This window comes from Nothoprocta perdicaria, unplaced genomic scaffold (genome assembly GCF_003342845.1).
Source record: "Nothoprocta perdicaria isolate Ctin4 unplaced genomic scaffold, notPer1 scaffold_48, whole genome shotgun sequence".
NCBI lineage: Eukaryota > Metazoa > Chordata > Aves > Tinamiformes > Tinamidae > Nothoprocta > Nothoprocta perdicaria.
In genome coordinates, this window is record NW_020455732.1 from 349,192 (window position 1) to 370,010 (window position 20,819).

The 20,819-nt window shown below is 36.0% G+C and overlaps 1 protein-coding gene across 1 annotated transcript in view; it reads right to left on the minus strand.

The window, feature by feature from the left end:
* The window catches only part of FAM135B (family with sequence similarity 135 member B), a 100,352-nt gene that overhangs the window by 35,303 nt on the left and 44,230 nt on the right, over positions 1-20,819 (minus strand). The window contains exon 5 of the mRNA XM_026047162.1: positions 17,673-17,799. Coding sequence (XP_025902947.1) covers positions 17,673-17,799 — 127 coding nt within the window. The remainder of the gene's footprint in view (positions 1-17,672; positions 17,800-20,819) is intronic.

Sequence of the window (20,819 nt, forward strand, 5' to 3'; positions counted from 1 at the left end):
AATAGTAGAGATAAATTGCCTTCCAATAAATGACCCACGAAATTAGAACAGAAATGCATAAGATATTTCTCTTCTACTATTTTACTCAAACAAAATCATCTACAAAAGAAAAAAAATCCTTGACATTAGCCCTGATTGATATGTTAAATAAATGACCCACTTAAATGAATAGGTGTCCTGAGTAATGCTCTTACAGTCAACAGTTTTCTACTATAATTAGAGCATATTACTTTATAAATGTACTTTTCCTTTATAATAAGAGATAGGAAAATGACTTGAGGAAAGCAAACACTGTAATTAAATAAAACTCATGCCATTTCATTATTCTAATATACAGAACAATTTGTGACTCTCCATTTCTAGTGTACCAGATCCATCTAATATCACAAGACACCAATTAGATTTTATTCTTTTTTATATACTCTAAGTTGCTTATATTTGTTTTGTATTAAAGTAATTTCACTAGCCAGGTTAACTATGTGAAAAATTCAGTAACAGAGCTAGCAGCTGGTAAATTGGACCCTTTACATTCAAGCTAATTCAAAAGAGCATTTCATAATTCAGATTCATATTGCTCATCAAGAATTTTAAGATACTAAAATATTATTCCGGACTAAATAGACAAGTTTTGCAGTCTCTAGCGGTATAGCAGTCAGAACTGGCCTACCTTGCCTATTTTCGGTGAAGATCTAGAGATAAGCAGCAAGTGGAGCTGCTTGGAACAGACGAACAAATCTCAGCATCTCAGGACGAATACAGACTCTGAGGACCCAGCAGTTTTCCATTTGTCTGCCTGCCTAAATGGGTTGTCTAACATACAACCGTCAGCCCAGCTTTAAACTCYCTGACTAAGAGGATTCTACAGCTCTTCAGAAACTCTTTGTTGATGCAGAAGATCTTATGTCAGATTGCGGTGGCAAAAGAAATGACAGTGAGATGAATTAATAGTCCTCTCACTTTATCATTTTTGAAAAGAAAAGAAAAGAAAAAAAGAAACAGATTAAAAAATACTTTTTTTTTTTTTTTTTTTGCATGTTAGGAAAGTTACTGAAACACACAGATATAAATGCTTACTTTCATATCTGTAGAAAACAAAACAAAACTAAGCAAAACAGAGTGAGCTACCTGTGAGAGCTACAGTGACCAATTTTTGGATCCTATTCTGTACGGATATTGTTCCTTGGTCCCACGGTCCTGGGCCCAATATTCTAAGCAAATAAAGCATATTCAAACAGCAGCAGCAAAGGTTATTGACAATCTATTGAACTGTTTTTCTTGGTTTTTCACTAGATAAGATGTGTAAGAAATCAAAATCTGCAGGAGTCTGCTCAAAATATAAGATGTAAGTTTCTTAATAATACGCGGCTCAGAAATAAGTGGCCAGGAAACAGGTCAATAGGAAAATTTCTATCTAGAAATATCACTCTAGTAAAATAAAAATGTTTCACAGATCACTTTTTTTTTTTTTTTTTTTTTTTTTTTTTTTTTTTTTTGAGAAAGTCTTTTAAAACCGCTCCTAAGGTCAAAATGTCTCATTTTGAAACTCTTGAAACAAAGAATTTTGGTTTTTCATTTCAAAGAAAATTTCTTGCTGCATTTTTTTTAAGTCAAGATAATGGTCAGATTAGAGTATATAATACAATTCAAAGTTCCACAGCAAAACAGGTTTTCTACCACGCACAATTTTTTCCAGGCCTTTGTTTTAGGGACATGCCCAATTTTTAACTTTCACTGTACCATAAAATGAGGCCAAATTCTGAAGTCTCAACAGTTAATCCCAAACCTATGTCCTGTCTCACTTTGAAAATGGAACCATCCATTTGGAAGTCAAGTTATATCTTAATATATCATCACCAGTGACTACAGTCATGATGGCACTTCACATTAAACCACTCACAGCTTTAATCTACAGAGGTATTTAAATACTTTTACTAATGAATAATAATAATTAAAAAATCTATTTCCTCTACTTAAACTCTAGGGTTATACATCATTAAAGGGAAAATTAAAACCACAAATACATTTTTTTATCAGGAAATTAAGTGCTGGGAAGATATTTTATGAAAGTTAGAATAGGTGCCTTCCAAGATGAGCACTGAATCATCTGGCACAAGTTAAGAAGTCATGTGCTTTTATTTCCTTCCATTAGCCTTCCATATGAAAATGGCACCTACTCTTCTATATCTTCATTTTTTGAGTATTAAGAGTCTGCTTTAGGGAACATTTACAAAGCACATGGATACCCTTTGGATAATGGTGATAAAGGAATGCCAAAATATTTAATTTATGGAACAAACAAGTGGCTGGTTRCCATGCAAATCATTGTTTCATGCAAAAAAAATGTAAGCTATTGCAGAAAGGAATATATATGGGTGTAGGTGTATTTATGTCTGTGTATGTTTGTGTATGTATGCTTGAGTATATGTGTATCTGTATGTATGTGTATACATTCTCTTCCATATAAATATGTCTTTATATAAATGTCTTTATACAAACACACATACACACATATATGTATATGAGTAAATATATATGCATACACACACACATTATGCATGTGTTTATATATATACACACACAAATACATATGAGTATGTAAATGTGTGTATATTTGTAAGTATCTATACATACATCCACATGTGTATGTATTTGTATTTGTGTGTGTATATATACACATATACACACACATGTATACATATATAATGTGTATACAGACATATTGACATAGCATAAATCCAAAAATTCTAAATGGATTAACGCAGCAGGAACATCAAATAGGACCTTAGGACATTGTTCTTTCTTATCTATTAGATTCCATGCTGTTTGCCYGCAGATAAGGAAAGCAAATCCACTCCTGTTACTGTGATAAAATATAGACTCCTGAGCTGAGGAACTGCCATGCTGTTGCAGAGTAATGCAGGCAGCACACATAAAAACAGCCAAATTTTCAAAAGGAACTGGTTAACATTTCTTTGCCCACACATATGTGTGCACATCCAAAGAGGGCTTTTCAATGGCATAACAAACGAGAAATTGAATTAAAGACAACTGAAAACAACCAAAAGTGTTTCAAATAAACTTTTTCATGCATCGATAGAGAAACATGTTCACCTGCTTCTTCAGGTGGACTGTAGATGTTCGTATGCTACACAGGCATACTGGCAGCAGATTAGCGGCTGGTAGAGGAATTTTGCTGTTTGCATCTTGATGCAGTAAATAAACACATAAATGCAGCTCTATTTTATACCATCTTTATACTTTTATTTCAAAAAGATTATGTCTCCTCACATGGGAGGTAATGACCAAAGCTTTAACACTCTGTTGCTTTGCTCAGAGAGGAAAAGTGAGATTAGTATCTAGTAAATTTCACATATTTGAACTATAAATATCTCCAACTGAACTAATCATCCTGAATCCTTTCATAGTCCTTAGAAAGACAAAGGTATTTTCCAAGCACAGTTCATCTTTTCTGCTATAAACACTGATGTTATGAGGCATTGTTCTTTATAAATGTTTTTTGCTTTCCATGGCCCATGTACTAGGGAATAATGTGCTAGGACATAGATGTAGATACTTAGAGCAAGTCAGAGAAGTTTCACCTCAGTGCTTTTTGAAAGAAATAGAATTAATTTGCACAATGTTGAATTTTTCTTTTTTARGTCTGTAAACTTTGAAAGCTTAGAAGTAACATAGATTCTAATTTTATTATTTCTGAATACTCCAGCTTTTGGAGGAAGAATCAGGCTTTTATGTTAGACATATATTTATTCCAGCCTGGAAAAAGTGGAATATCAATGACCTACAAGGATGACCTACAAGGATAACCTACAATGACATACAAGGATGAATAGGCTTTTATTTAATAAAGTGATGTGTCTCTTGCAGAATTTGAAGTGTATCAAAAATAAGTCAGTATTATTTCTCTGTTTTATGACTGAGGAATATAAGGCTCCAAAAGATCATATGAGTGATTCTTTCCTGAATCAGGTACAAGCAACGGACCAGCACCACAGGTTATCCCAGCTTTCAGTAGACTCTATCTCCCCTCAAGTAATACACGTGTTTTAAATATTTTGAGTTGGTTTCTGACCTTCAACCTCAGCATGTACATTAGTTTGGGTCAAGTGTGACCCTGGGAATCCTCTGATCTGGAGAAAAAGTAAAATCTGAATGGACCTGAGATGAGGAGGTATGTAGTCAAGTGACTATCCCACCTATCGGTGGAAGTATTGCCAGGTTGCCTACTCTTCCCTATACCACTAGGCAACCCCCACTATAAAAGATCAGGGTTAAGTAAGAAGATTGCTTGAATCTACTCCACTTTCTTCTGCATGAGCATGTGGGTCAGCCCGGAGCTGATGAATGAATTATTTAAGAGCAGTTGTCTGGAACATACCATTTCTCTTGCAGTGCTTGGCACAATATGGCATTAAATATAGTGCCCTGGCATCACTCCACAAGCACCAGAGAATTTGGCTCTGTGTCACTTTCTGATGCAGAGAGCCAAGTGCAAATGGTCACTCTAAAATGCTCTTTATTTAATGAAAGYAATAGGGAGAACCATAGTTTCCTATTTAGAAATGCTAGGCTCTATTAAATGCTGCCACTCTTTGTCACAGGGGAACCAAGCACAGGTCTGAAGCTCGGTTCAYGTACTGTTAAAATTAAGAGAATAACTGATTTTACAATACGATGCCTAAACTAAGGGGAAAAAAAAAAAAGAGAATGTGTTAAGTCAAGAATGTGTTAGGTATTTTTTCATAAAGAATGCATTTTTTTTCCCCAAGGCATTTTTAAAAGTGATTGGAAGTTATCAAATTATTATGTCTTAACACATCAAGACTTATTATGTAAGCACTATAACAAACCTCGTAATACACTGCAGATGTGTATTAAAAATTACCTAGAGTGTGTCTGTATATTKCTTGTATATATAATCTGTAGGATGCAGAGAAGATGTTCCATAGGGATATCCAWCCTAATCCAACATTCTGTGATAAATGCTAATTTCATTTTTCCCCACAGAAACATGGTGGACTGAACTCAGTGATCCCTATATCTCTACCTATGTCCTACGACTAGAGTATTTAAGCTCTTTTGTTAGGAAAATAGCATATCAATGGGCTGCAAGGTATAAGACAAGTAGAGTAACGCCACAACCCCTGTGTCACGAGCTTCCAGTGCCCTTGCTCCACAGCCCCTCCATTTGGAATTTCTGAAATCTGTTTTTTTTTTTTTTCCCCTTCCATAATGTTCACTGAATTTAGTTGAAGCTGACTCAAAGCTGAATGTCACAGTAATCAAACATTCATGCTTCTTTCTTATATGATGACATAGCAGCATCAGCAGTAGAGGACAGGGATCACAGCTCTTGCCCTGTTGGTAAACACAGGATCAGACTCAGTATTGTCATTAAAGACACCTATAGCATATTCTAGCAGCCATGATAGCTTTGTTCATACAATAGATCATCACAGCTAAAATTTAACTTGGACCTAGTGAAACATTCCAACAAACTGGGCTAGTCACATCAAGGCCTTGAGGCAGCAGTACAAGAGCTGAAAAAAAGGTATCCACTTCACATTCTGCTGTTCTCTTAAATTAAAACTACACTCAACTGCAATTTTGTCCATATATAGAGGAATTAATTACTTCAAGCATTGGAGCATTAATTTTCATAAAGTAACAGACRGACCTGTAATGTCACTGTGGTCTTAAAAATTGCTTATTTTGGAAACTCTGTCCCAAATCTAGATGTGGTGGAAAAAGGTRTTACGAAGAAGTACTTGTGGTACATACGATCTCAGTGGAAAAGAAATCACATGCAAGTGATGTACAGCAGCAGGATCTGAGCTAAAAGGTAAACTCAACTGTGCCACCTATCAGCATTGTGTCAGCATTACCTGTAGTGTGGACAGTGAGCTGGGATACTAATAGTGCAACAGATATGGATCCTGATCTATAGAAAAGGAGAAATGAAGCAAAGATATGAGAATGTATCTACTTGGAGTTCTATACTGGAAGACGAGTAATGACAGTCGGGACGAGATGGATTGCTAGGCTACTCCAAGAAAGAAAACTTTGCTTCTTTATTTCCTCTTTAACAACTGGCTTAAGACTAACTAATAGAAATAGCATTTGCTTTCTAATTAACATTGAGACGAGTATTTGATGCAGAAGAAAGAGAACAAAGACATAAAGCTGACCCCACTCATATGAAATGATGAACTTCCTCCAATCCCTTTCATTTCCAATTCAACATTGTGCAGAAAATATCTTCATTATTTTGATAATTCCACAAGGAAAATCAGTATTCAAGCATCATGTAATAGAAGAAACTTTTCTTTTTGGGGAACCTAGAATTCAAAGAAGAAGGACAAAAAACACCCAAACAATAGAAAAAATAGCATGCCAAAACATCACAGCATTTCTGTATTGCCTACCAAAATGAACACTTATTTTTTTCTTCTAATATAGAATAATAATCTTGCTTACGAACAAGATCTTTATGAATTGTACCCCATGATTTTCATACTGCTTCACTTTGTCAAGATCACTTAAAATTCTGATCCTCTGGCTCAAACCAGCTTGGTCTCTAATATAACTTTTACTATCACCATTATCTTAGTGTAACTTTCTAGGAGATCATTTTGCTATGTGAATGAATCCAGCCATGTGCACCCAAATTATTTGCTTGTCAGTCTTATCCAGAATTTAGTGTGGAGATTTCCATAACCAGAGCAGTGCTTGCACAGTCAGTAACTTTTTCTCCTCAAATGGAGAAAACATGAGACTTTTGTTCTATTCCTAAACTTGACAAATATAAACTTTACCACCAATTCCAAACAAAAGCTAAATGGAAAATATTAGTTGTTATTTTGCAATGACAAATTACTTCAAACTCTAAGGGTTCTCTTTTTAAACACTCTGACTTTTTGTTACTAAGGCAAATTATTCTGTTGTTTTATTGTTTCTTTCAGTCTGTTACACACAGCCACACTTCTACCAAACAGAGGTCCTATGAGTCACAAACAGGTAGGTAGCAAGAACATCTCTATTGATAGTACTATTATTTTTTATTATTATTTGCAAATGTTCTTGTGTTTCTCCCTCTTTCCACTTGTTTCAGGATCGACTTCTCAGTTTTCCCTAAAGGTGTGGGCAAGGTAGGCTGTCTTGTACAGCCTCTGTCAAAACGCATCAGAACAGAAGTCCAGCAAGATGTGTGTTTTGTTGCTGATTATAGGTAAGTAACAAATACTTACCAAAGAGACAGATGTAAACAAAGAAAAGAACCTAAAACCTGACAGATAGGTCTTCAGGCAAAGTAGTCTTCAAAATACTCAAATGTTGACTTATACCATAGACCCCAGAGTTCATGTCCTTTCTGAAGAGGTACTGCAGTAATTGTCAGGGTTGTCATTTTYGAAAACTGTAGCAAACCTCTGCTAAGTTCACAGAATCACCTTCTGGCAATGAGCTCTACTGGCTAACCTATGTTCTATAAAACTGAAAAGAAAAGGAAAAAATCTTTTTGTTAGTTCTAAATATGCCATTTTTCAGCTTAACTGAATTTTGTGTGTTTATATCCTGTGARAAGATGATGAACAGAAAGATTCTTGCAGAATCCTATCCCAAAGTTTGTTATAAAACCAAATAAAGTAAATCAATTCCCATTCCTTTCCCAGCTATTTTGTCGAACATAGTTCTTTGCCTCAGATAGTTCCAACATTTCAGAGAATTTTTCACAGWGACCCAATGAGAATGATAGGATTTTTCAGATAACTATATGTCAAAATCTGTTCTTTCTAGAGTGCTACTTTATTTCAGCCATTCTCTCCCAATGAGAATAATTTACAGCTCTGGCCAGAGGCACCTTCCTTCTTGCAAATAATCAATCTGCATGCGAAATGCTTTGCTTTGGCCTAGGTGCTGTACTACTGGTATCTATTTTCTTTGATACAGGAGGGCATGATTCCTATGCCTTTTGCTACCAAGAAGCATCTCCATGCCTGGAGCTATCATTATGCTGCCTTGCTGAAGTTCTCACTTCTCACTTCTCTCAGGCAATGAATTATTTATAGCTTTTTGACATACATGCAAACATACATATTGCAAAACCAATTGTAAAACAATATGTAGGCCTTTTCCATACTTAGAACACTGTAATTTCTATTTTAAAACTGAAACAGCAGTAATAGCTAATCAGAAACTTTTCTAGGTGTGTTACTTTAAGGAAAATTACATTAATTTGCTACAATTTACTGCAAGGTAACAGAGAACTTTTGAATAGCTGGAGCTGTATAAATTTGCATAAGCAGTCCCTTTTCACAGGTTATTTTTCCTACCCCACTAGATAYCTACTGTATTATGCATAGCACATGCACCAGTCCTGAGGTAATTTGCACTCCAAGACAATCAAATTTCATAAGCCTTAAGTAGCTTACAATTTATTCTGCAGGACATCATTTTGTGCTTTTACATAAAATATTTCTGACTTAGCAGAGGAGAAAAGGGAGTTGAGTTGAAGGCTCTGGCCAGTCAARGACTATTTACCAGAAATGTGCAATATACAGAGCAGAAACAAGGCTATATCACTCCCAGGAACATGACTCAACACCATTTTGGAGAAAATCTTCAGAGTGATAAGAAATAAATTGTGAARCCTAACCTGTTAGCACTTTGCCCTGGCTTTTGATCAGCCAACTCTACATCTACCCCACCAGACAAAGTTTATTCCTAGAGAGGCTTTACAGATTGCCTCAAGGCTTAGTATAAGCACAGAGAAGAGAAGGCTGAGAGGAGATCTGATCAATATGTGTAAGAACCTGAGGGGAGAATGTAGGGAGGAAGGGGCCAAGCTCTTGGTGGCCAGTGGTGGACAGTGATAGGAAAAGGGGTTAYGGGTGCAAGTTGAAACACAGTAAGTTCCATCTCCACGTGAGGAAGAACTTTACTTTGAGGGTGACTGAGCCCTGGAACAGGCTGCCCAGGGAGGTTGTAGAGTCTCCTTTTCTGGAGACCTTCAAAACTCRCCTKCATGCCACCCTGTGTCACATGCTCTAGATGTCTCTGCTTGAGCAGAGGGGTTGGACTAGATGATCCCTAGAGATGCCTTACAACCTTAACCATCTGTGATTCAGTGAGATGACAATGACTTTTAGGCTGGGTCATGAGAGAGCAGAAATATATTGCATTAACTTGCCATATGGATTCCTCCTACACATAAAAGAATTTAAGAAAAGCTTGGGGACATCATGCTGAAGAACAAAGACAGGTCTGTCTTTGCTCTTAACTGTCCTGGTAGAAATCAGAGACTACAACACAGTAATAATGGTCTGTCATGTTGCATGACACCTACAGGTATCCTGGGATTATACAGCGACTGAATGCATGGACAGAATAAATACAGCAGGCTTTTTTTTTTTTTTTTTTTTTTTTTTTTTTTTTTTTTTTGAAGTTGGAGATGTCAGAGGTAAATGCTATTGTAAACCTGAACATACTGGAAGATTTATTTCTCAAAGCTTATGTCAGTCACACAAGCAGTCCAGCTTATATGCAAATTGGCTGCATCTGGCTTACCCTAGATAAGCTTTTAGACCTAAATTCTTACCTGCATAGACTGTCTAACTGCCTGAATACTTGCACGCATTTACAAACTATGCAAGGAGATGAAACTTGGAGGTTTTTAAAAAATGTGCCCAGTCACAACATATTACACTTGCACGTCCTTCATTTCCCGTTCATATTGGTAATCTGCTTACTCAACCTGTTTTCTTTGGCAGATCCAATGAATTTGTCATGAAAGAGACATTTGAAAGAGAAATTTGTCATTTTCATCCTATTTCACATAGATTCTTATCCAGAAGTTGAAAGATTTTTCTGTTACAAGTTAAAAACAGGAATTTGGAAAGTATTGCTAGTTCCACTTCCTCTCTCAACCCTTCTTACCAAACCAAGAAATCAGCATTTACAAGATACATGAGAAGGCTCAAGCCAGGCATTTTGGTGACAGATGCCATTATGGTGGAAAACATACACTTGAAAGACAAACCTTGTGGTCACAATGGAAATTGTGACTAGTAGCAAAGTTCTTTTGCAGTATCAGGAATAGTAGACAAAACATAGTCCGAGTCACATTTCCAAATACATCTAACTGTATTCACTACTCTGCCATCTAATAATTTACTACCAATAAATTCTCTCCAAAGTTCGCTTGATTCAAGTAAGCCATTTAACTTCTGTACAGGCAAACATTCCTGTGTCCAGGACTACTCAGATGTTGGGAAAAAAAAAAAAAAAGGCAGAAAAAAAAAGAACAGTGATTTAAATAGGGTAGATTGAAAATACATGTTTCTTTCGTATTTCAGATCTGTTTTTTTTTTCCATGCTTTCTTGAAGCACTACCCAGTTCTAAACAACAATTGCTTTTTTTTTTTTTTTTTTTTTGCTACATGTCAAGATATTCTAGTACATACTTTAAATATGTAAAATATGTAATTAAATCTAATCAGCTTCAGAGGAGATTTTTTCCTCTCCTGAAGGTCTTCTTTTATATTCTTTGTTGTGTTCACAAAGCTTCAAATTATTTATATTGATTAAACCTTTGACTATTGGCATTCACCTCTGATGGCAGGATTTTTGAGAATCACAATGTACTGACCCATCTTTAGTCTCTTAGTTCTTTTTTTCTTTTATTAGTGAGACTGTTGAAACTTGTCAGACCTTTGGAGAACTTGAGATGGTTGAAGCACTGACAGTCTTTTGTCATGAGCTATTATCACCAAGACTTCATTTCTGAGTGTTACTTTTCAGGCACTACATCAAAACCTATAATTCACATTAACTGAAACTGGTTCTTGGGTCGCTATGATTGGCATTATGGCTTTGAACAGAGACACAAGCTCTTGCTGTCACATAAAGATTTGTTGCCACAAAACAAGACAAAGTGGTAGGAAAAACAAGGATTCTCTTTTCTCATTCCTCAGTCCCCAAGCTGCTGTCTGGGACACCTGCCAACAGCAGAGTGAGCTTCCAGATGATAGATCTCAACTGTGCTGTTGTTGGCATCTGTGCTCCCATTGGAAAGGCCGTCAGCTCAGAAGCTGTGGGAGTTGATTAGGTCTCATTTCAAAAGCTCTGTTACCATCAGTCAGTGGGAATTATTATAGTGTTCTTTAGGGCATATGAGGACAATTTTTCAACTAGGTACAAGGAGGAAAAAAAAGTAAGAAAGAAAAGCTGAACTGTAAAATGCTAAGTTCAAAACGTAGGCAGYCACCACATTCACTGCCCAGAGCAAAGAACAGAAAGGCTGTCTGTGTACTCTGCTTGAGGGCAGAAAAAAACATGCACATTTGTTCAAAACCTCCTCCTATAAACTTCCTTAAAATCAATGCTGAAAACTTGAGAGAAGCAAAGCTTTAATYGGAGAAATGTCAATCAAATGAATGATAGTACAAGCCATATAATGGATTTTTGTCCCAGAATGACAAATTATGGTGACGAGAGCCAAAGAAGTTCTTCAGTCTATAATTTTAATGGTAACTCTGAAAAAGAAGCAAATTTTCCATGCTGAGATTGCCTTTTAACCACTCTGTTCACAACTACTCAAAATTAGCTATACAAAATTGGGGTTCAGTTGTGCAAGTCTAGGTGTGATTAGGTTTTTCACAGTGGGATGCAGAGAAACACATTTTCAAAGAGAATTGGCAACCTTATTCTTCAATACATAAACATTTCAGAACAGCAGCAAAAAGCAGATATAAAAAGTCAAATTTCTTACACAAATTGCACTGGTTTTCAAAAAGGAACCATTATCAGTCCAATCATAGCAATGCCTAAGGAGTTTCTTCAGGAGAGGAGTCCATCACTGCCCTGGTCTGTACAAGAGTCTCACAGGAATATTCTGGTGATTTCAAAACATTTGCACTGGACATCCAGGGTGAGGGTATTACATTCTTTCAACATTGTATTTTAGGCTTAATCTCAACTTAACCCTAATTTCGAGCTCTACCATCATTTGGATCATTGCTTTGCTTTACTCTGACTGTACCAGTTCAAAAAATAACAGCCAAGAAAAAGATATGTGCCAGTGGTTAAAGAACACTAAAGTCATATTATTAGTCACTATGTTTTTTGCTATATCAAGGAAAACAATTGCACTTCTTTGCAAAGATCAGCTACTTATCTTCAGGCAACTGAAAATGAAAAACTTAATCAGTTATTATCACAAATGATGCCCTACATGCTGATAAAAATACATGTCAATATATCTGATAAAGAATGGTATGTTTGACTCTTTTAATATTTCAAAATAATTATGCATTGGATTGGGGCCCCAATCATAACTAATATCAGTTTGCACAAGCAATATATGTTTCTTGAAAATCACTTATTGCAAATGCATGCTAGTATATTTCCATATGCTAACAGGTAAAATATGTACTTTATGGTACAGACTCACATCCAGGTAAAGAGATCTGAGACATGAGACATCAAAATATAAAATTAGTAATCAGTAGTGAAATCTTGTATGTAAGGAACAGYTCTGTAGTTTGGATTGGTTACATGAAGTAAATGCAAATCAAAGCTACACTAAATATTTTAAGTATTCAAGTTTTGCACTAGTAAAATCAAAATCTAACTATGCCTTAAGTTTACAAATGACCACATTGTTTCTAAAACAAATATCTTTTGAAATACAACAACTTCCTTTCTTTTCCTCTCCCTCCCCTCCTCCTTCCCCTTCCTTCTCCTCTTCTCCTTCTTTTTCTAGTCTTCCTTTTTTCCTCTTTCAATTAAAAAAGAATCAGAAGGAAACTCTAAAGAAAAATTTGTATGTCTGAGGGGATTTGAAATCATATATTCCTCTTCTCCCAACTACATAAAGCCTTCAGGGTGTGCTACAGTCCCCATTATGGACCTTATACCCACTGTTCTTCAGTGTACAACCAACTTTGACCAACAGCTGAAAAAGTGATGTGTCATGAGGGACTATGGCTTCAGCTGTAACAGAAGCTTCAGCTATAACAGAAGCATAAAGTACAGATGTTGCCTATGTGGCATGGCAATGTGAATTTGAATTACATTTTGCAAATAGCTTAGATTTGTCAGATGTTGCTAGAAAGCTTAAAACTTTGACGAATTGTCTGTGAGAAAGAATTCCATTATGTAGTTTTATATGAAACATACTTCTAGCCCCCATATTAAACCATGCATAAACTTTAAGTCTATTGTGATAACTACATGAATGCTGAACGGGAGAACATTCCTTATCAAGCATCAGTACCTTATTAATGGGAAGCCATACAGCTAATAAATTTGATTAGTTAGAAGTCATTTTTTTCTTCAGTGGAATCGTTAACCAAATGAAAATAAGATTATAGTGAGCAGAGCTTATTAATAATTTGTAGCATGTCATTGACTCAACTCGATTATAACACAGCAGGCAAGTGATATACAATATTACAGAAAAACATTAAAACATACTGAAAACAGTGGMTACAGGAGAGTGCATGGTACAGAGTAAGGTATATAACCTCAAAGGTCTGCATGCTAATTCAGCATTCAGTTTTGCAAAGAGTTTTTTTCTGTTTCATTCTATGTTCTCTATATGTTTTTTTTCAGTGACCAGTTTTTGCGGCTGCTGTGATCATACTGTGAGCCAGTGTTACATGCAGATATGGAGCTTGCAACAACTGAAACATTTTCTTGAACCTCCTCACTGGGAAAATCAATTTACCAGTACCTGTGGGGAATTTAGTTGCTCAAGAGGGAAGTCAGATACATACAGCTCATGGATTTCTTTTATTCAAATAACCCAAGTCTGCATTAGATAGGACCCTGTTTTGAACATAGTGCTAATCTACTCATATATATAAGTATATATATAGTATATAGTATATAGTATATAGTATATAGTATATAGTATATAGTATATAGTATATAGTATATCTATATTTATCTCCAAATAAATATAGATTATAAGGTGAGGAGACCTTGTGAATGTGTTAATACATTTACCTATTCTTCATACAGCTTTCTATTGTTTTATTGATACAAAAAAGTTCCTTCTGTGATTTGACAACAAAAGGCACTCATCAATAATAAATAGTTCTGATGTCTTTATTTTTGCTTCAAATGAAAAGCATATCATTGCAGAGAAATGAAGTCTCTTTGTCCTGATTTAAGAAACCTCATCTATATAGCTATATTGAAAATATTAGGGAAGAAGGGAGGAAGGAAAAAACGAAAGAAGAAAAGAAGATCCCTGCTTGCTAAGTGACTAGAAAATGAATGGAAGAGATAACAAAAGTCCACTAGAGCTTTGATATCAGGATGGAATATACTCTGCTAAGCTGAGAAATGAAGAAACTATCTGTGGTCTACAAAGGTCAGCTGGGGAAAGATGAGGAAATTGAATATGTTTAATCTAAAGCTGATTAGTTTTTGCCCTGAGAAGTCAGAAATGCTGAACAAGGAGCCTTCTAGATCTATCACTAAGCATTGGCACCTCAGTAGTTCCAAACCAGAAGATTATCACAGTGAGCAGCAAGAAAAGCTGGTGATCGATACAAATTCTCTTTAGAAATGAGGGTAGTCATTTTCAGGAAAAAAAAAAAAAAAAAAAAAAAGCCAAATGAGAATATAAATTAGCTGAAAACTTCTACAGTAATTTAATTGACCTATTCATTCCATAAGTTCATTAATTACCAAAACAAAAGGGATGCTATGTAAAGTTCTATTCTTCACATTCAAGACATGTCTGGAAGACATGACCTTATGGCATTAATATCAGATTTTAACACAATTCTGACCTTCCTGAGGGGTTAACACTGCTTAAGTCCTTAAGCTCATCCACCATTCTGCRGAAGATGCATGTTGAAATCTTGTCAGAACAATGTCACTAGTCACCTACTGTGTATAAAACACTTAGTGAGAATGTTTTCTTTTGTGAGCATGTCTATAAATTATGATGAACCTATGAATCTCGTCAGCTCGGTAAGTGCCTCAGATATAACAAAGCATCCATTTGTATAGGGGTTTTAAGTTATGCAGATCCTAGTCTTGAAGAAAGAGGGATGTAATGGGAATAATTCAGAATTCCTAACCACTACAGGTTTCCACTAAAATGGAAGCATTCTGGAAAAATAGCCTGGAAAATAACAACAAAAAAACACAGCTCTTCCTTCATCTTCAATAGTTAAACATCAACTGACTTAAAATTCCAGCAGAAACGAAGGGAAGCAAACAAGCTGAAGCATACAGATGCAAAGGAACTGAAAGAGCCACAGCTAACAGAGAAATAGAAATGTCCATGATTTCTCCAATAAAATCAGAGGATAACTTTGGTGAGAATGAAATGATATAATCAACATATAGAAAAGATTGAGCTGGAGAAAACAGGAAATGATTGGCTTTGCCAGTCAGAGGCAATTCAGGCACTGAATCAGAGTTTCAAGGGCCTATGGGTGTTTGCAGTTGAATAAACCACTGTGCAAGTCTTATTCTTCCAGTTAAAGAGCCTTATCTTTTACCCTCAAAGATCATTAAGCATAAGCATAAGCATAAGCATTAAGCATCCGTTTTCATTGGTGGCCAGYGATAGGACAAGGGGTAACAGGCATAAGCTGAAACACAGGAGGTTCTATCTACAGGTGAGGAGGAACTTCTTTACTGTGAGGGTGACAGAGCAGTGGAACAGGCTGCCCAGGGAGGTTGTGGAGTCTCCTWCTCTGGAGGTCTTCAAAACCCGCCTGGATGCCACCCTGTGCCACATGCTCTAGGTGTACGTGCTTGAGCAGGGGGGTTGGACTMGATGATCTCTAGAGGTTMCTTCCAACCTTGAATATTCTGTGATTCTGTGAAGTATCTCTCTTCAATTTTTCCTATATTTCATGTGTTACTTATATCCACAKATATATGCCTTTAGAGGTTAAAGGAACAAAAAACATGTCTGCAAGGGTAGAAATACAAGGGTAGTATCATTTTGTTCCCAGAATTACTGGAATTGACATTATGYCCAACTACACAGTAGTTTCTTAGCTCCTAGTCAGTGATTCTTTTACATTAAGACAAGGAAAATAGTCATCATACATCATGGAAACCATTTGCAAAAAGGCCATCACAGTCTATTAAATTTAAATGTTCAGATTAAGAGTGGATATCATGGCTAATGCAGGTTTTCAAAGTTAAGCAAATGCATTTTTGACCAGGTGGAGGTGGAGTGTCCAGCACTGTATTTCTGTTTAATGTGTGACATTCTGCAGTACAACAAAGTGCTAAAGCGGGTTCATGATAGAATGTTTACTTGATACATTATAGAAAGGAACTTCACTGTTTAATAGGCAACTGCTAGTATAATAATTATGTTCTCATCAAACAAGATCAGTCAATATAGATGGGTAGAAAATGATGTTTGTAGCTGAAGCAATCATTGTCAGGAATTGAGYTTTCTCTTCAACATTAGACTAAGATTTTTCCATGAGGACTGAACGAATAAATGGAATGGAACACTAGTAATTCGACTTATTCTCATAGAATRGAGTTTCACCCAGAGGATAATGAATAAAAGTCACTACTGTTCAGATAAGTCTTCCTCTCTTTTGTGATACATATATACAAAGATTAGTCTCTTAAGATAAACACTTAAATTATTAAAATGTATATGATATGACTGTCTACCAAGCAGAGAATGAGGTCAGTTTGCTTGCCAACAGCATATAATAATCCAATGGTCAGGACAGTAGCTTCAGGCCAAATATTCTTACAGTCTGGGTTAATTCTCTGATTATTGTTCTGCACCAGTCTCTYTAAGGTAGTGTATTTTTATGTAAAACTGGAGAGCTTCAGCAGAAAAGGCTGAGGAAAGTTCAGAGTAGCATGTTAATCGGGATCCTTGAACCAGGGCTTCATACCACTTGATAATTCCAGTGTTCTAAGTTGACCTTCGAGATCTCAGAAAAGAGTTTTGATCAAAAAAAAGGAAAAAAAAAAACACACTACCATCACCAAAAAACCCTCAAAGTTATTACCCTTTACAAAACAAATAAATAAACAAGAAAAAAGTGTATTAATCAGTATTTTCCAAACAACTTGGTACTAAAAAGTGCACAAGCTCTGCTTATCACCTGTAGTAAGTATCAAGATCAAAAGCAYGCACAAACTGTGGAACCTGCTTTGAGTAAAGTAAGGTGCATGAAAACCCTTCATCAACATGCACAATACTCCTTCATCACTGCTCCAGGCACAATCCTATTCAAGTCTAGCTTCTTGTTGCCAATTTTGACCTACTACTAATTACAACATTTATAATGACTCATTTCTATTGGTGCACATAAGATCTGAAAGGTAAGATCTTCAAGTGATTAATTAATCTCTAGAGCAGACTCCTGGTAAGACGAATCCCTCTTTGAAATTGTCATTGGAAATCCATTAACTGATAATCCATACACCCTGAGCACTTTTCTAAGTAGATGGTATAGGTGAGGGCTGAAAACACAGGAGTTGTGTATCCAAGCATCAGGCAAGTCATACAGAAATGCTTGAAGGGTTCTTCTTCTTCAGATAAACTGTCTGTACTAGCACATAATCCAGGGCACATTCTTACTCAGATAATGCTGACTMTGTAGGACCAAATGGATGAAAATTTCATTATCTGCTCTCCTTACCTCTGAAGAAGTGGGTTTGCAGTAGCCAGCACCAAAAACTAGATTCTCTAAGGACATACTGGACTGGTCTGGTCCTGTCTCCAGATTGCCTTTACCAAGCCATGATCCTTTCCCTGGACGAGCAAAACTAAAAGAAGRAAAAATAAGAAGGGAAATTGTCAGAATAACATTGTTATGGAAGCATCATTGCTGTTCCCAGAGTTATTTCCTTCCTCAGACAGATATAGGAAGTTTTGGTTTTTTTTGATTCCAGGCTGACATCGAAAGTCAGCATGCCATATTTTCCATCCAAAATGGACACTGTCCAGTACTTTATGTTAGCTATTGTCCAGTATTGTATTAAAGCATTACAAATGTAGTTTTCTTCCCTATCATTCACCAATGGCTTGGGTGTTACCTTTCATTTAGACATTTCCCTACTATTTTCCAGTTATTTTTCCAGAATAAGATCTCAAAAGTACAATCTATTCATCCATTTCCATAGATAAACCTCTTGCTCTCATTAGCTTGCCTCTTGATCACTGGCTTTAACCTTAACACTTTTTCTCTTTGAATTCCCCAAAACCTATCTTCACTATCAAAATATTTTATAATTCATCACGATTTTTTACTAGAGATTTAGTTCCCGCTTCTACCTGGCTAATGACCTCGGCTCTCCTGTCAAAAATGATAGGGCTTCAGCCCAAATCCTGTATGTCCTTTTGCTGGGGGATTTCCCTTCATCTGAGCAATGTTTTACCACACTCAAAGGAGATGACACTGTTCCTCAAATCCCTCCTCAAAGACCTGATAGAGTTTAAGTCGCTTTCATGCTGAGGCCATTAGCTCTCTGTACTGTCCATTATGATCTCAGTGTTCTCTGACTGTATCCATTTATCTCCGGTCTTATAACATGGACTCATTAGGASTGGAACATTTTGTTTGGAGTTTATTCAGCGTCAAGCATACTGGAGTCCTGATTCATAGCCAGGGCTCTTATTCTGGGTTAATTCAACCAAATGTCTACATCCGAGCTAATGATGTAGGCTGTCTTTATAATCACTAGAGAGGAATCGGCATTTCCATGGGGTGAGTCATCACTTTCTGAAGTGGTCAAATTAAACAGGTGAGATGAATTTCACCCTCAAAGTGCTTATTTCTTACTGTGGAGAATAAAGAAAGCCTAGAGTGACTCTCTCATAGATAAGTAAAGTTATGCGAGATACATCCTRCTTTTAGTTAGTGCAATGGTATGCGTAGCATGTAAGCTGCAACAGGATTGAGAGAGAGAAATCAAGCTACTGGTGGTGAATACAATGAGCAAAATTATTGGGTATAAGTACTGATACAAGCAACCATAATTGGTCTTACCAAGGAGATAGGTAAAGGTAGAATGGGAAGGAATAAAAAACARATCATAGAGGGGAAAATGAAAAAAGAAACACTTTTGCTTTTTATATTCAGTGCAGAGATATTACCGTAGAGCTTAGTGCTGCAGCATTCAGGCTGAGATCTCTATGCATAGGCACCTTGTGCTCAGCATCCAAAGCATCTCTTTACTAGAAATCCTGGTCTCCTTGGAAGAACAAAATCTTCCAAAATCAAGGGCATAATAGCCATTTTAAAACCAAGAGAATCACCATCCACTGAAAAAGGTCTTCCACAAATACCAAATATTTCCAACCTGGGATCATTCCCCTAAATAGCTTTATGTCACACAGCTGTGCAAGCTCTTATCAACTATAATTCAAAAATCTCTGCAATTTACTCAATACTTTACAATGGACAAGAGTTACGGCTGTGAAGCTCAGAACAAAAGTAAGAATGCATGTACAAGGAGATGAGGCAAAAGGGGGAGAATAAATGCTGGTTATCACCTAAATAATAGATAATGTTCTGATGTGTGGGAAAATTTGGTGACATGTGTAACATCAAAAAATGCTTTGCAAACACAGCCAGGAACTTGACCAGTGACAAGAGTTTAACCACAAATCCCTGCTACCTCCCAAAGGAAAAAAAATGCCATTTATTAGTTATCTTCCACCATTCAAATTCTGACAAAGAGGACAACTTGTGAGGAAGATGTCAGTGTAGTCATCTGCATATGTCTGCCCTTGTTGGTGTTTCTACTAATTGGTGTGATTCAACACATTTCCAGTTTACTGATTCTAAGCAGCAGGAAGTCTTTCTGTGTATTTCCCCCATGTGACAATTAAGATAAAAATAAATAAATAAACTATGGCAATTACAAAGAGCAAAGAGATAAACACCACTTTGAATAATTTTGGCTGTTATTAGATGATGCTCTCTGCCCTGGTCTGCTGGAAAGACTCAAAGAGCAGAAATAAAAAATGATTGCTACAGTATCAGAGAGAGAGGCTTAAACAAATGTCGCTTGCATATGAAAAACTCCTCATTTGAATATTATCAAAGCTTTCAAAGGCTTTAAGGAAGAAAAAAAAAATCACTTTTTAATACCTTTTTATTTATTTATCTTTTTTACTTTACAACACAGAAGGGATTTTAATCTGTTGGTTTTATGGAAATTGATTTTGTATAGCACTGTAAAACAAAAACCTTTTTTTGGGAAACCTGCCAAAATGTCGCCTGTCGCTGAATGCAAGTTTAACTGGAAGGCTTACAAATTGCTGAAGTTTCCCTAGTGCTTTCTGAAACACATAATATTTGAAGACAATTTTTATTAGCGATAGTGAGTTCATTTGCTACATCACATTACATTTTCTATACTTAATTTTTCCAATTATTCCTACCGTAGTGCTTGTTTGTATGAAACTTGAACTCTGGTTATTTGTAGGACTATTTTTCTTATCTGTGTAATTGAATTGATTTAATATCACCTAGATGCTTGCTCTATATTTTAACCTTGGCTTTTACTTGGAAGCAAGATAAAAGGTCAAAGGAGTATATGTGTTTGTTTCAAAGAGAAGAACCATTATAAAAAGAATTATTAACATTGTCAATGCAAGAAATACATATTTTTTGAATTATTCTTTTGCTTCTTTTGCTACTTAGAGCAGCCATCTGCAGGCACACAGGAAAGTATTATAGTTATCTAGATATAGAAAGTGTGTTTCTTTCCATGTAATAACCTAAAGCTACTAGCAATCACAACAATCATTCCATAACAAGGAGCATAGTAGCAATGAT